The 17,038-nt window shown below is 40.2% G+C and overlaps 1 protein-coding gene across 1 annotated transcript in view; it reads right to left on the bottom strand.

Moving 5' to 3' along the window:
• The window catches only part of ERCC5 (ERCC excision repair 5, endonuclease), a 35,168-nt gene that overhangs the window by 3,814 nt on the left and 14,316 nt on the right, over positions 1-17,038 (bottom strand). The window contains exons 5-12 of the mRNA XM_017501450.1: positions 16,249-16,309; positions 13,369-13,512; positions 10,404-10,611; positions 9,010-10,080; positions 6,058-6,302; positions 5,610-5,729; positions 5,147-5,360; positions 3,640-3,784 (exon numbers count right to left, since the gene is read on the bottom strand). Coding sequence (XP_017356939.1) covers positions 3,640-3,784; positions 5,147-5,360; positions 5,610-5,729; positions 6,058-6,302; positions 9,010-10,080; positions 10,404-10,611; positions 13,369-13,512; positions 16,249-16,309 — 2,208 coding nt within the window. The remainder of the gene's footprint in view (positions 1-3,639; positions 3,785-5,146; positions 5,361-5,609; positions 5,730-6,057; positions 6,303-9,009; positions 10,081-10,403; positions 10,612-13,368; positions 13,513-16,248; positions 16,310-17,038) is intronic.

The following is a 17,038-nucleotide window of genomic DNA, read 5'->3' as shown; positions in this document are numbered from 1 at the left end:
TAGCTCAAAATTTCACAGCTAGAATTGGTACTGTCTTCCTCTAGAGCCCACACTCATCATTATACCACAAAAGTTACAGCTTCTCTGGGTCTATTTCTTAGCAGTAAAATGGAAGTAATGTATCTGTATTATTTACCTCAAATCAAATACAATAATGGATCCAAGAATATTTAATAACATGTGAATATGCCAAAAAATGTTAAATTTTAAAAAGATATATATAACATATCTTTATCACTGACGTTCCTGATGCCCCCCTAAATTTTGTATCCAAGGCCAATGCCTCAGCAACCTCATCCCAGTTCCAGGTCTCTGGCTCNTATATATATATATATATATATATATATATATAACAGAGATAATATAACTCTACTTAAGTATAACTGTAAATTCCAATTTTGGAAAAAAAAATATCTGAGAAAAGTAAACAAGATATTTAAAAGAAATAACAGGAACAACTATTATTTGGCTGTGTGCTAGGCAATGTTCTACGTGAGAACACAGCTGTTCACTTTCTTCTTTATATTTTATTCGTTTTTCAATGTTTTCCATTCTAAGCCTAAACTGGCCAGATAAAGACAGCAACAGGCTCTTGGACACTCCTCCCATGATCAAGCAGGTCCATGCGGCCTCCTCTTGAGCAGGGAGGGCCCATGGCTGACCAGTGTGAGGCCAGCTGTGCCAGGCCTAGGGGACGTCCTCAGTGATTCCTGTCTCCTGGACCTCCTGCTCTTGGCTGCAACATGCTGTGAGGAAGCCAAGCTCACAAAGTGTCCATCCAGGTGGCGAGGCCCCAAGACCAACAGCCACCGCCTCATCAGCCCTGCGGGCCATCTTAAGGGGTCACTGCGCCCAGCTGAGCTGTCCTAGACGACATGAAACAGAGGCAAGGAGCCCCACGAGGCCTGGGAAAGTTTCAGAGGTATGAGCAAAATCAGTAACTACTGCTGTGTGAAGCCACTGAGGCTGAATAAGGTGGTTTGTAATGCAGTGACAGTTGACCAGAAACATTTATACAATTAGGAAAAAATAAATGCCATAAAAGTTAGTAACATAATCCTCATCAGTTCATGCACACAATAGAACCTGAAGAAACGCCCGCACCTCACACTCCCTGCTTCAGGAGCTTCCTTGTACAGTATTAGGAACCCACCCAGACCGGCTGCCCGGGCCAGGGTCCGCCTGGCCGACGCAGGAGTGCCATCTAGCGTTGGAAATGACTAATTGTGGTCACATCATTGTATTACAATAACCAAATGCAAACAGGAAAAAATAATTTTTCTTCATTACTTTTACAACACTTTGCAGGAGTGCGCTGGGGGAATACCGATAATTCTCTTTTACTTTACTTGCAGATTTTCATTTTTGAAACTGTAATCACGACGGCCAGTTAGGAAAATCAGTGCACTTGTGAGCTCATCAAGCCAAAGCAACGGTTACCCCTTCAAGCAAGAGGGCCTGGCACTTCACATAAAGATGAAAGGAGGAAGGTGCCTGTCAACCAGCTGAGCTGTGGGAGTGGCGGCAACTGTGATGAAACTGAAGGATTCATGCCCAGTCCAAGGCCTTGGGGTAGGGGAGGGGAAGTGCTGTGCTAGCCAGAAATTTAGCCCCAGGATTCTCAGATATCCTTTTTCCTCCAAGAGAATTCACAATTTTTTGTAAAATCTCCCCAAAGGTAAATGTTGGTAGCCAATTGAAAATTAAAGCTCAAGAGAGGAACACACCGTGCAGTCCAAACCAAATGTAACTACAGCTGAATTCAACCTGCAGGCCCAATGCAGCCCCACTCTAAGAATGAGTCACCAGCCAGGGTGCCTTCAGGAAAGGGGAACAGAAAAGAAAGCAAGGCCACATTCTGGTTTTCCCGGTTTCCCACCATCCTTCCTGCTCTTTACTCTGTAATCATCTTAAGTGTCCTGAGTCAGGCAGGGCGAAGGCTGCTCCTATCTGGCATCAGTGAGCTGGAACACCAAAGGCAGAAACTGCTCAAATATGAAAACGATTCAGCAGGCAACAAACAGGCAAAAACTGCTGAACAAAGAAAAGCGGAACAGCATAAATAGGTCATTCACGAAATCAGAAACACAAACTGTCTATGAACATAAAAAATTCATTCTCAATAGTTACCAAGAAACCAAATGGAAATACCAATACCATTTTCACTTATCCTAAATTAATCATTAGATAAGAATCCAAAAATTAAGGATATTCAAATCAATGTTTGTAATACCTTTTTTAAAATAGAAATAAAAAAAGGCATTTGACTAAATTAGTCCTGATAGCCCCAAAAAGGGACCACTTGGAGCCATTAAAAATGATATAAATCTATCCATCACTGATAATAGGCCTTGTTCTAACACCAAGTGGGTTACAGGTAAAATAAAAGTATATAGCATCATCCCATTCTTGTAAAAAAATATAATACACACACGCAAATGAGTATACATACATATGCAATGTACGTGCACATACATGTGTGAAGAGAAGTCTAAAATTACATAAACAAATTGTAAACTGTAATCATTTTTAATATATATTTAAAATTTTCTATTAGGTACTTTATTTGTATAATAAAGTTATTGGTAGGTTTTCAAGTTATTTACCTACCATGATATGTATCTACCTAATAACTTATTCCCAGCACATAAACTTCTTCAACAATAAAAAATCAGAAAAAGAGAAATGAAGAAAGAATAAAATATAACACATTGGAGAGTGTGCTATGACAGGAAGACTGCAATCACTACAACAATTTCGCAGTTCATTTCAGTGATTCTTATCACTGCCTCTTCAGACCAGAGCATCCCAGCATCTTTCAAACACAAAATACGTAACTGGAGAGAACACGAAAGGATCATTAAATCAGCCACCACCAAACAGCATCTCACGATATAGTGATGGTTAAAAGATGCCACCACAATCTTGTAAATATGCTAAAAACCACTGAACTGTACACTTTAAATCGGTGAACTTTGTGGTATGTGAACTATATTTCAATTTTTTTAAAAAGATGCCGTCAAGGACAAAGAAAAAACTACTTTCCCAGACATACTCATAACTCCACCATCTCAGAATCTTCACAGTGAAAAATGTACCCCAAGAATAGCACAGCTCTGGGTTCTGGATGGAGGAAGACTTCGCCACTGAACACGTCACGGGATTCACACGATGAGAAACAGGACGGGAGTGCTGAATGTAACATTCCTAACATTGTATTTCCAAGTCCCTTCCTGGCCGACCTCTCTCAGGACACTGAACACACAGACAAGTACAGTTTCCTTTGCTTCTCCATTACCTCTAAGACTATGGGAGTCCTGGAGGGTATGGCCTATGCCAGGGCCTGCACAGTGTGTGACATCATAGCTGCTCTGTAAGTATGTCACTGAATGAAAGGGCAACTTCTATGTTCCTGTGAAATCCACAGGACAAGCCCAGCACCACTAAGAAAAGAACTGACTCTAATTCATCGTCTCTAGAAAAGGGAAAACGACCAATACTTCCTGCTGCTTTCTCAGTGAACAATGATTTTTGAACAGTTCATGTTCTCAGTGAACAGTTCATGCTGTAAATAATAGTTCTGTTTGCTTATTTGGGTATTCATACAATTATCTGAATTATAGAAATAAAAGATCTTACGAGAATTTTAGGAGAGGTTCCAGGCCATGCCCAGGGAATTCATTGAGAATTTCCATGGCAGTTACACAACCCACAGTTGGTATTCCTTCAGTATAATCACTTCCAAGCAAATAGGCCAAATTTATTAACTTATTCCGGTCCAATCCTATAAGAGCAGCAATATTTTTTAATTTTTATTTTATTAAGATTTCTTACAGAACATTTATAAACATTTTATCATATAAAGCATATATGTGTATGCATCTATATCCGACTACCAAAAATATCTTATTATTTGAAAAGAAACTCTTTTATTAAATGGCATTGTTAACATTTTTAAAGTTGCATCCATTCTCATAGCTTTAAAATACCCTCTATACGCTGACCCCCAAAGTTAGCTAATAATAAATAGTCATCATGGTTCAGAGAGACCCAGGCTAGAAAGCACCCACCTGGCTTTCCAGGAACATCTGTCTGGTGACAGCAGCTGCAGTCTGTTCTTGCTGCTGTTTTTGAGCTTTCTAACCTGGGTCACTCTGAACCACGGTCACATATATTCAGCTATCACAACACCTCCACTGGGTATCCAATGAGCATCTCCAATTTATCACATTCAAACCTGAACGCTTCATTTCTCCTTCTCCACTCTGCTCCTTCCTTGTCTTATTGAAGGCAGGTCCACCCGACCAGCTGCTCAGTACCTGGAAGACTCCTCAACTTCACTTTTCTTCCGCCCCACATCCAATCCACCTGCACACCCCAGCACAGTAGACCCTGGCGGATTTCGGTGTCTTCCTGTTCTCTCACGTTAACCTTGCCATTTCCTTCCTCCTCCTCGCACACTGGCCTCCCTGCTTCCCTAGAACACACCGCACAAGCTTCTGCCTCAGCCCCTTTCACTCACTAGTCCCGAGGTATCTATCTGCAGTGCTGGCTTCCTATATCCTGCAGGCCCCCGCTCTGAAGTTACATGAGTAAAGCCTTTCCCAACAACTCTGAAACAGCACCTGCACTCCCGGTGCCTGCAGCTCACTCTCTTCTCTCCTTTACTGCTATATTTTCCTTTATGTCAAATTATGACTTACGTATCTGCTTATCATCTGTTTCTCCTACTATTTTACTCTCTGCTCTTTCCCCCTTGTTAAGAACAACTAGCATATAGCAGTCACCAAACATGTATTTGCTGGATGAACAGAAGAACATCAATGCTAGAAACCCTAATACAGGCCCGGGCGCAGGGGTGAATCCCTCTACATCCCCTCTCCACCATCTGGCTCACTCTGGAGATCTCGGGTAACTAGTCAAAGTTTAACTAAGTCAGATGATTAACTACCTAAACATACTAGGACTTTAATTCCTTAATTCAACTGTTTAAAATCCTATTCCTCTATATAAGCCAAAGATCACTTATATGAAAATCTGTGATTTCCATCAATGCATCAAACTAGTTCCTTGGAAAGAAAAAATTCCTAGGACAAATTCTGAAGGTAAGTGTCAGAAAGTAACTAAAAAGACGCTGAAGTCTTACCTAATTGATTGTGAAAGTCCACATATTGGTAATATTCTACAAACTTGTTTTTATTAAAAAAGTTTTTATAGACATGCCGTGCTCCAAACAGCCAGATATCACTGTCATCAGTGATGGTTCCAGAAGTCTGATCAGTCAGGTCCAGGATGGCACACTGTGCCTCTGCTTCCATAGGAGCCTGGATGTAGGGAATGCCGAACAGGCGCAGGAGTTCCTGCAGAGTTAGGGATACACAGTGACCCCCAAGAAGGGCGTCACCAGGCCCTGAGCACCAGGTGAGGCAGTGCCAACCACTTCATGTAATGCATTCGTTCCTGCAGTGTTACGGACACACAGTGACCCCAGGGAAAGGCATCACCAGGCCCTGAGTACCAGCGGGAGAAGCGTATACCCACTTCATGCAGTGCATTCCCCCAGGGGTCTGAGGAAGGTGGTAAAGGAGGCCCAAGCTGCCTGCACCCACCTGGCTTTCCAGGAACATCTGTCCGGTGACAGTAGCAGCGATCCGTTCTTGCTGCTGCTTTTGAGCTTTCAGTGAATTCTGTTGTTCTAAGAGGTTGCTCTCCAGAGTTTCCAGCTCCTCCTACAAAATGTTTTTTCATTTATAGATTTATATTCATAATCCAAATGACTTCATTTGTTACAAAAAGCCTGCATTCAGTCTGACTGAAACTACCAATAAGCTCTTTCTCCTTATGAAGTACTCCGCTGGATTTCTAAGCAAGACTGTAAAACCACATGGAAAATGGAGTCTATCCCAGGCAGTAATCTACACAAAAACGAAGCCATCAGCAACCACAAGATACACTGCAAATAGCTAATAAATAGTCATACGGCAACTCCTTAAAACTCAAAACCTACTTAACCTGGCTTCCTCAGCAAGAAGTGAAAACACAATGTTACAGTATTACCAAATCGATATCTTGCCATTCATGGAGTGACTCTTCCGCATCTTTCTCAGCTTCCTGTGGCTCACCATCCTCATCCTCCCTCTCAGAGTTGTCCCTCGGGAGGCTCTCAGACTCAGCAGGGGCTTCTTCCTCCCTAGTTCCTATCAGTTCCTGTTCGCCTGGTTCGGAGGGAGGTGTGGAAGTTTCATGCAATTCCGCTTGAAGTTCTTCATTACTAATCACACTCTTCACTTCAACGAAACTTCCTGTACCAAAATAAAGGTCACTTCATCTACAGCCAAAACATTAAAATTATCCTGCAATAATCAAGAGCTTTCTAGAGGATCCTGAAAAATGTTCCACCCTAAAAAGGAAAGATTTGACTCAGAAAACATGTAACAGTAGCATTATTATTAAATAAATGTGATCACAAATGTCTGTAACTTCAAAACAAGCCTTTTGAATTAGGTAAACTGGCACTGCCTTTGAAATTGGGAAACTCTCTCAAGATTTGCATATTTGCTTTATATAAATGTGTTCTAAGTTAACTGACATTGTTTTAAAAATTCAAAAGGGAGAATTATCAAAGTATACAATCATGGAAGTTGCTTGATATGTTTTTATGCTATTCACACAGCACAGAATAAGGCTGTGACTCAGAAATAGTTCTTCCTCTTCCACTTCCCTCCTCGCCTCTCTTACTGTCCTTCCCTCTCCTTAAAATACATTTATTGGTTCCCTTCCCTCCCTGCAGGTAGAGAGGGCTAGCAAGGCCCGTCCAGCTGGGTTTAAAGAAACAATCGGAACAGAGGAAGGGGCTCTCAGGGTCTGGGAGCTGGCACCAAGGTCGCAGCTGGAGCTAAGAAGAGCAGGGCCAAGGAGAAGGCCAGCGGGAGGGGGAGATGGTTACAAACTGAGGGAGAATAAGCAGATGTAAATATATTGAGGATAAGGGAAGCAATGTTTCTCATTGTTAGGGAAACTATAAAAAAGCAGGGGGCTAGACTGAACCCCATGATACTGGGTTAGAACTGCAGATATCAGTATAAACTCATGGATTTTAATACAGATGGACAAAAATATAGAGGTATGTTTGCATAAGTGTGTGCATGTGTATGTATACATAAATATACTTCCTGGCTCTCTTGCTGAAAAGGCCTGAGACAGTTACACCTCAGGATCCATGAGCACACCCACATCCATAGTTTGTGGTGTCTAACCCCATGCTCCACTGAAAGGAACCAGAGCTCCCTGGTGAAATGGCTGGTTCTAGGACCAGGGCAGAGTAACTTCAAGATATGCTTGGAACAGCTTGGCCAGAAAGTAAGGAAGGGCTCAAAATATAATGGGAAACTGTTACAAGCCATTAGAAGGAGCCCCCTCTGGACAAAGCTGGGACAATTTGAGCAACAAAGTAAATAATGACAGTATTGGATTATAACTCACTGTATAAAACAGGAATACAGTAGTCTACACTGATTAAAAATAACAATAATAAATGGGGAGAAAGAAAAGATCTTCCTCATAGAAGGATATCAAGTAATAATATATAAGGAATGACAGAGTTAGAAAACCATCATTTGGCAATCAACATAGTAACAAATTATTCATGTTAAAATCAATGGCTGCTAAAACAAGTGGGTGGAAATTTGTTTGGGAACAGCATATTTACATAGCTACAAAAATTCCTTTCCCACAAAATACGTATAAATTATAAAAGGGAAATAGTAACTTTTGAATGAAGAAAACTAGCAGAAACCAGGAACAAATTGCATGTGTGCGTGTAGTGGGGGGTTTGATTCTCATTATTCAAAGTAGCCATTGTCTATGAAGTCTCTGTGAACACTAAATTAACCAACACTGAGTCACTGCTCCTAAACATATATATGTGTATATAAACATATATATACATATACACACATATATGTATATGTGTATACAGACATATACATATATAACACGTGTATAAACACATACACACATATAACATATGTGTGTATGTATTGTTATATATAACGTGTATATGTGTATACACGTTATATATGTATAGATGTATGTTATATATATGTATAGATGTATATGAGTATATATACACATATGCACATATATACATATATTACACATATACTTATATAATGTATATATGAACATATTTCATATATATTATCCTAAATCCTAAAAACTGCCATCTTAGTAGATTCCATTTATTGTATAAACAAGAAATAAAGTTCAAGAAACAAATTGGGGACTTGCCTGAGGCTGCCACACTAACAGGTGCCAGAATAGGAATTCAAATCTAGTCCAACTGGCCCAGGGCTTCTGGTCATCTCTCTGAGAGCATGGGAACAAGGCAGAGTGTCACCTTCTCAACCTCAGTGGGACACAGCATGGCAACTCAAGCTTCTCCCCAAATCCGCAGATGACCACAAAGACACTGCACTGGGTGCTGATTTTCAAGTTACAAATACATTTTAGTGATCAGGCAATTTTGCAAATATGGAATCTACAAATAATGAGGATTAACGGTATATATGTGTATACGGATTTGGAGACATATGATACACATATAGAGGGCCCACAGAGGGGCCAAGAGAAATGATAAGCTAATGTGGTAACATGCTAATGTGGTACTGGGTGAAGGAAACAGAGTTTTATAATATTGTTCCAACTTTTTAAAGTCAATAATTATTTCAAAATAAAAACTTTTTAAAAACTAGAGGGAAACTCAACTTTACCATCCCCAACTAGGGCACTCCATCCTTTAAAAATAATAACAAAAAGCAGAGCAACACAGGGAGGGTCAAGATTCCATTACCAGCTGCATGTCCCTGGGAAAGCCGTTTCACCTTTCTTTCCAAGTCTCTTGTTCCTTATCTGTAAAAAGTAAAAACGGGACTACACTAAAGGATCCCTCAGCTCCTACAGAGGTGAAATCCTGCCATTCCAAATTTCTACAAAAGCACAGACACATACCATCAGATTCACTTTCTTCTGAGTCAATTTCCACTGGTTCCACAGGCTTTGGAATGGAAATTAAATCCTGGCCTGCAGATTCAATGGTCTGCTGTTCTTCAGTGGTTTTCAGAAAATCCTCCTGTTCTTTAGCATTAAATGACACCACATTTTCTAAGTTGCCTACTGTCTCTGAAGGGACACTTACTATGCTACTCGTTTCTTGCAAACCAACAGGGCCAATGACTTCAGAAGCAGGATGTGGTTCACATTCTGTTTCATCATCACTTGAAAGAACAGAGGAACCATATTTACTCTCAGATAGGCAAAGCTGTTTCTGTAGCTCAAGCACGCTGGCATGTGTTTCATTCTTTGACACAGAACTTGTAAGAGCTGGAGGTGCCAGTGTCAGTTCCTTTCCATTTAGGAGCCCAAGTGTGTCACTATGTGTAACCACTGTGCTCTTCAGAGGCAGCCAGTCTTTGCTGTCCTTAACCATAGACTCATCACTTATTGGAAAGGCTGCAGTGTCCACGTGAATAGGTGACATTTGTTCTTTTGGAACTGAGCCTGTGGGTTCTCTCCCCACATTAGTGCTGGCTACATGCTCCTCTGCAGAGTGCACACTAGATGACGCAAGTGTTGCAGTCAAGGGCATTCCTTTTCCATCTCTCACTTTAAGTCCTTCATCACTGTCCTCAGTGGAGCAGTTTATATGCAGTTCTGCTCCCGGTCCTCCTGTCTGCACCTCATCTGCAGCATGCACTTTTACGTCTTCATCATCATCAAGAGCTCTCTGAATAGCTGAAAGAGTCCGGGGTGATATGGAGCCTTCGTCTACAGTAGCAGGTTCATTCCCTTCACAGGACTGCCTTCGAATTTCACTCTCCAGCTCCTCTTCTGAGGTACTTCCCAGCAGGGCAGCTTGCATAGCTAGCAAAGTTCTTGGAGAAGGAGGGGTAGCATCAGGCTCTTTCTCTGTCTTCAGTTTTTCACATGGAGATGACTTCATGTCAAAAGACATGCTGTGCATTTTGCTGGAAGAAGGAAGAGACTCTGAATCCACTTCTGCAACTTTCTTAGCTTGAATACCTTAAGAAGAATTAAAACACTTCTCACCATGCAGTTTTACAGTGTGACAATACACTTCTAGTAAGATGAATAAGAGAACACTGGTTCTCATAAATAAGGACATACATCTTTACATAATCAGCAACTAGGAGTTAATTCATTCGTTAATTTTAAAGTGGTCTGGCTCTATAGTAATTCATCTATTAATAGCTGTATACAGTTATTACATAAATAGGATTTCATTAATATTATCAAGGGGTGCTAGTTTATAGAATTCGGAGCCAAGATATATCTTTGAATTTTAATGTAAATAGTGTAAATATGTAAATGGTGGTACCTAATACCTTTTATCAAGATGTAATGGGAAGTGTCTTCAGAGACCACTCTCCTTGACTCTACCTCCTTTAAAAAGCCCCCTTCATCTTCATACTGCCTTCGGATGTGTCCTGAATGTTGCTGATTCATTTCCTTTTGGACATGTTCTATGTGCTGGTTCAGATAGTTTTTTTTAAGCAAGCCTTTGAGTTGGTACTGTGAAAAGTCATTGGACTCCTAAAGGCAAATTAAACAAACAAAATTATTGTTTTATACTAAATACAGATAACACTACCATATTTCCACCCCTTTCCCCAACAGGGAATAAAGAACAATTGGCTTTTTTCATTGATGATAGTTTTATATTATAAAAGTTGAATAACAAGAAAAACTATAACTTCCTTTAAAAAAAAATCTTCAAAAGAGTTGGACAAAAAAAAAAATCATGGATACTGTTTATGATTTAATAATTTATTCAATAAACATTTATTGAACATGTAATGCATAGTGGTCACTGTGACATTTAATTATGGCTTAACAAGCCATCTTCCAGAATACAGGTAAATATGCAAGTGAAGTGCCCAGCACAATCTTATCCCACAGAAGACACAATAAATCACAGCAATCACAGTTAATAATAGTAATACTTAACATTATAAGGCATTTCCCATTGAGGGCATTTTTCTAAGTGCTTTTACATAAAATATCTCATTTTATTCTCACAATCATCCTATGAAACAGATACCACCTCCATTTTATAAGTGAACAAATTGGGACTTAAATAGGTTAGGTAACCTCCCTAGAGTCACAGGGCTAATAAGTGGTAGAACTGGGATCAAAAGCCTATCAATCTACTATAATTGATTCTATTAATATAGTAGACAGCCCCCTCAACCTTGGGGATATGTTCCAAGTCCCCCAGAGAACGCGTGAAACTGCAGAAATTTCCAAACCCGATCGTCACCAATCAGAGCATGTTTCTGTTCATGTCACCCACCCAAAAATTTAATGGCTTTTCCATCTTAACTGAGCACTTATCACACACTGAGGTCATGACTTTGGCAGTCTGTGGTGCGACAGCAAAACCAGCACCAACTTCTTTTTCCTTCTTCATTATTTCATAGATAGAAAAGTCATTTTTACTGAAGATCTTAGCAACCTCAGCCAACATACGATTTTTTTTCTTTCCTTATTAAGTCAAGAACTTTCACCTTTTCACTTAAAGGAGGCACTCTACAGCTTCTCTTTGGCATATGCAAATTGCCAGCATCACACTCTTGCACTGTCGAGCCATTATTAAGTCAAGTAAGAGTGACTTGAGAAGAAGCACCGCAGTATCACGACAGTCGACCTGATGGCCAAGACAGCGACTAAGTGATTAACAGGCAGGAAGCATCTACAGTATGGAGAAGCTAGACAAAAGGAGGATTCCCGTTCCAGGCAAGATGGAGCAGGGGGGTGTGAGATTTCATCATGCTACTCAGAATGGCATGCAAGTTAAAACTGATGAATTATTTCTGAAATTTTCCATTTAACATTTTCAGACCACAGTTTACCACAGGTCACTGAAAACTGCAGAAACCAAAACGCTGAGTAAGATGGAATTAGGGTATTATGATTATTACTACTGCTATTATTACCTACATCACTACTGTTATCAGTATTACATTTGTACAACGTACAGATGATACAAAGGCCCAACATGGATGACTTAGAACATCTCTAACAAAATTACAAATCCAACAAGCTGCTACTCTACACCACCCCACAGTCCACCACTCCTAGACACTTCATGGTTGCAGAAAGAAAATAAAGAACAGTAAATCATTAGGGACTGTCTCTCTCTCTCCCATTTCTTCCTACTACTGTTTACACAAACAAAATTCTATTTCCTCAACTGCCACACAGAGATCCTTTCACACTCAAGAAATAAAATGCCTGACAGACCAAGGCTGTATTTTTCTCCTGAAATAAAAATCAATTTTATTTCTGTCCTTTGTATATCCAAAGACCCAAGAACATCACCTCTGTGCACCTTAGTGTGTGCTACTTCACAATCTTTGTGGAAAAAACAGAGGGAGTGATGAAAAAAGAAATTTATCCTTCTTTTTCCATATTTCTGGTATCAATTTAAGCAATATTCAAAAAGTGTAGAAAATAAGAAACACTCCCATCTACTCACTAAGGTCAATGATGCTGCAAAATTTCTATTCTGTCCTACAATGGGTGAAAGGAGAACTATGGTAAAAATGACAGGAAGTAGCGATACCAAGAGAAAAAGAACTCACTCACTGGCAACTAAGACAGGGAGTCATCGATAGTAACATGAATTAAGTATCAATGGTAGCATGATCAGCAGACGTAACCGCACACACCACCTCCACTCTAGCTCTCTGGGCCTGCAAAACCACGAGATGTTCCAAGGTGAAGACACCCTATTTCCACTGTCCAGAAAGAATGCAGGAAAATGTGGAGACCCAGTGGCATTTCTAGGGCTGCACAGAGGAAGATACACTTTGAATTTCAATTTAGGACATATTTTTCCATTGTAGTTAGACTCCCTATTACTACTAGTTTTTATAGATAATGTATATTACAGGCTACCATAACTTTAATGAACTAACCTAAGAATTGAGTCAGGTAGCATCTAAAGTCATGTGAAAAATACCAAGCTAGGTGCTGAAAATACAGAGGTGAGCAAGATTAGCATGTTATGGAGCTAAGAACTATAAACTGATATTACACTGTGAGAACAAAGACCAGGAGAAAAAAACCTAGTCTTGAGTCAAAAGTCAAGAAAGACTTCTTAGAGCAAATGTCTGTACAATCAAGCTTATAAATATACAATGCTTCATAGACTCTCTGAGATACAGAAATACAGTTTACAGTTAACTGAGATATCATGTAAGTACTGCTTATCAATTTTGTCTTTCTAATAAAAAGGTCTGTTCAAGTTCTTAATTCTAAGCATAAATGTACTGTTGTGTATTTCACCTCTGGCATTGCTTCAAACAATGTTCTTCTTCGCTTGGTGAACTCTTTCATATCAGTCAAGATTTCATGCTTTACTTCGGGGGGCAGGCTGCTAAAGTCCTCAGACTCAATATCTATCGCTTGAGGATTATGAAAGAACTCTTCCTGTAAAAAGTAAAACACAGCACCATGAAATTTACATTTTGTACACTTTGTTCTATTCACCATTAGGGGTATTTACTGTGTGTATATAATAAACACAGCTCTACATAATCCACAATTGGCTAAACACAGTTGCATATAATCTGTGACAGGTAACAAAGTGAGCAGGCAAATTAGGGAATGTAACCATTCACTCTTTCATTCATTCAAAAGAAAAAATACTTAGCAGGTACCTCTAAGGCACCAGGCACTGTTCTAGGTGCCAAGGTACTGTGAGATTGGAGAAGATGCCAGATAAGGTCCCTGCTCTTAGGGTAGAGGAGAGCAGACAATACATATATAAATAAATGAACACGATAATGGTAAGAAAATAAAGCAGATTTATCTGATATGAGAGTGATTAGGTGAACAGATAGAGGAAAAAGAGATTTGTTTCACAGATAAAGAAGACATTAAAAAGAGGGTGTGTGAGCAGGGACTTGAAAGCTATCAAAGAGCCTGGTTGAGGACAGAACATTCCAGGCTGGGAAAACAGGAAATGCAAGGACCCAAGACAGAATGAGGCTTAGGAATTCAAGCAATATATATAATTCCCTTAATTTAGCTTTATTTTGCTCTTAACATAAAATAAAAAATAAAATTACAAGTGAGAAATTCACAAAAGACATGGAAAAGTAGAAAGGTTTTCTCAATTTTAACTCATTACCAAAAGTACTTTAAAATACTTCATTAGCAAAAAAGATAAGCTAATACAACCTGCTGTCCTGCGTGTCTGTATGTTACATGGGCATGTACCAACCAACAGCACACAGGATAGATCTGTCTCTGCATGCAGTGTTGCCTGTGCTTTCTTTCACTGAAGCTCCCATCGCCCCTATCAGGACAGCATTGATAGCAACTTTGTTTTACAAAAAATAAATAAATAAAGGCTTGGAGAATTTAATCTGTCTGATCACACAGCTAGTGAACAGTGGAGCCTGGATTGAAACGCAGGTCTTTCTGACCACGAGGCCCAAGGTCTTAACTAAGATTGCTCTCACTAACTGCATTAATAACACAGGACTTCCGCAACCTGAAGGATTTTGAGATTTTAGCTCGAAAATCTTCTACCTGATATAGCAAAACAATATGAACAAACAAGAAACAGTGAATTTGGAGATCAAAAAATGTTATCTGCGACACTAAGAAACTTAAAAAGCTGTTTATGAAAAATATATATATACAGCATAGCTTCAATCTGTAAAAATGTTACTCATGAAAATATGTGTAGGACATTCTTCTTGTCTAACTCTCTGCCCCTTATATAGGAGCTGGCCTTAGTAACTAGCTTGAGGAACAGGATGTGGTGAGAAGGAGGCTGCACAACTTCCAAAGCTAGGTGAAAAAGGCCACAGGGCTTCCGCGTAGAACTTTCTCTTGGGATGCTCACCCTCGGAACACAGCCACCATGCTGGGAAAAAGACCAGGCCGTGTGGAGAGGCCACAAGCAGGTGCTCTGGCGCCCACCACATGGAAGTCTGGCAGACAGCCAGCGTCAACCACCGCCCATGGCAGCAAGGAAGCCTTGGAAGCCACTCCAGCCCTACTTACAGACTGGCTGCATCTACACAAGAGACTCCAGAGAGAACTGCCTGGCTGATCTCATCAACCCCCGGAACCCTAGAAGATAACAAATGATGTTTTACACCACTAAGTTACACAGCAACAGATAACTGGAACATACACACATGTATACACGTATACATGTATGCACGAGAGGGAATGTGTTCTCTTTCTGGGTCCACAAGGGGGCGTAGTTTTAAGGGCAAGAACTTCCCAGCACCGTGCCCACCTCCCGTGCCTCTCCATCCAGGAGATTTAATGGTTTCTGTTTTAATTTTTGCAGTGCGGGAAAGGTTGAAAAGTCAATGACTCCAGGGGAAGTTCAAAGGAACTCCTTTCACTGGCAAGGGAACTTAGAGAAGGCAGGAATTTCTCCCAGGTTAAAAGTCCCTGTCTCCCTCATCCAGGCGGATTTCCCCTCTGGGGTCCCCTTCCACACACACTCTCTCATGGAAGATTTCTCTCTTCCTCTCCTTTTTCTCTTTCTCTGCCTAAATAAATCATCTCCTGCAAACACTTTACAAGGGAACCTGGTAAAGTTTATTTAGGCAGAGAAAGGGAAAAAGGGGTCCAGTATTCACTTTACGAGGGGACCTGCCGTGGTCCCCTCTCTCATTCTTGAGACAGCAAAGGACCAGGAGCCTCGAGCCTACTGGGGAGCGAGCTGAGCGCTCCCCTGAACCCCAAAACACCAACACATGTACATTTGATACATATACACATATCCAAATACAAACACAGGCAGGGGAAGAATGGACAAAAATACATCAAAATGTTACGAAAGTTATTTATGAATGATGTTTTCTGTATTTTTTTATGTAAGCACATATTACTTTTGACTGGTTGGCTGGTTGGTTGTAAAAGAAAAATAGCTTATTTTGAATATTTAGATGTGTGTAATGGCAAATTCCATATACATATGTGTGTGCGTGTGTGTGTGTGTGTGTGTGTGTGTGTATTCGTGTGTATTTGTATAGATACATGTACACATATATATGCACACACAATCAAAAAGGCCTCTGTCTTTACTTTTTATCAGAAACTTCCATAGTTTCATATACCTCATTAATATTGTTCATTTTCACATCATTTATTTCAAATAACAATATGTTCTGAATCCAAAAATGATCTAAATACCTGTAATGCTTGTTTTTGATTCATCCTTTCTTGCCATTCTTTTTCATCTTCCTCTTCTGAACTGAAAGTCAAACATGTATTTATGTATCTATGATTTTTAATGACTACTTGCAAAAATAATGTATTTAAGGTGCTACTTGTTATAGGGGCTACCACGATGAATAAAACAGCAAGATCTGTGCCACCACTGGTCTTGCGGTCTGTTGGGGGACCCATGTAAGTAAGCACTTACAGTGTGATCTGATAAATTCCACCACAAGGGAAGTGTGGGTTGCTAGAGGTGCAATAGGGAGTCAGCTCACCCCAATTTAGAGGAGTCACAAAAGCTTTCCAGGATCTCCTGCAATTACACTGGCTGGAGTTAGCCACAAATAAATGAGCAGTCTAGCTGGAGGGAGTGGGAAGGTTCATGGAGAAGTGTTCCAGGCAAAAGAACTAAGCTTTATAACCATCTGGAGACAAGGAAAAGAAAGCTTGCCTATGGATGACGTGAAGAAAGGAAGGGATGAGACTGGAAAGTATAATTAAGGAGTTAAAGTTTTATCCTAAAGACATGGAGACGCTACACTGAATGTGGGTGGCTCACACCTGTAATCCCAGCACTTTGGGAGGCTGAGGCAGGCAGATCACTTGAGGTCAGGAGTTCAAAACCAGCCTAGACAACATGGTGAAACCTTATCTCTACTAAAAATACAAAAATTAGCCAGGTGTGGTGGCGGGCGCCTATAATCCCAGCTACTCCAGAGCAGGAGAATCGCTTGAACCCAGGAGGCAGAAGTTGCAGTGAGCT

This window comes from Cebus imitator, unplaced genomic scaffold (genome assembly GCF_001604975.1).
Source record: "Cebus imitator isolate Cc_AM_T3 unplaced genomic scaffold, Cebus_imitator-1.0 Scaffold14, whole genome shotgun sequence".
NCBI classification, from domain to species: domain Eukaryota; kingdom Metazoa; phylum Chordata; class Mammalia; order Primates; family Cebidae; genus Cebus; species Cebus imitator.
The sequence above is the reverse complement of the archived record's forward strand: the minus strand, read 5'-3'. Positions and strand labels throughout refer to the sequence as shown.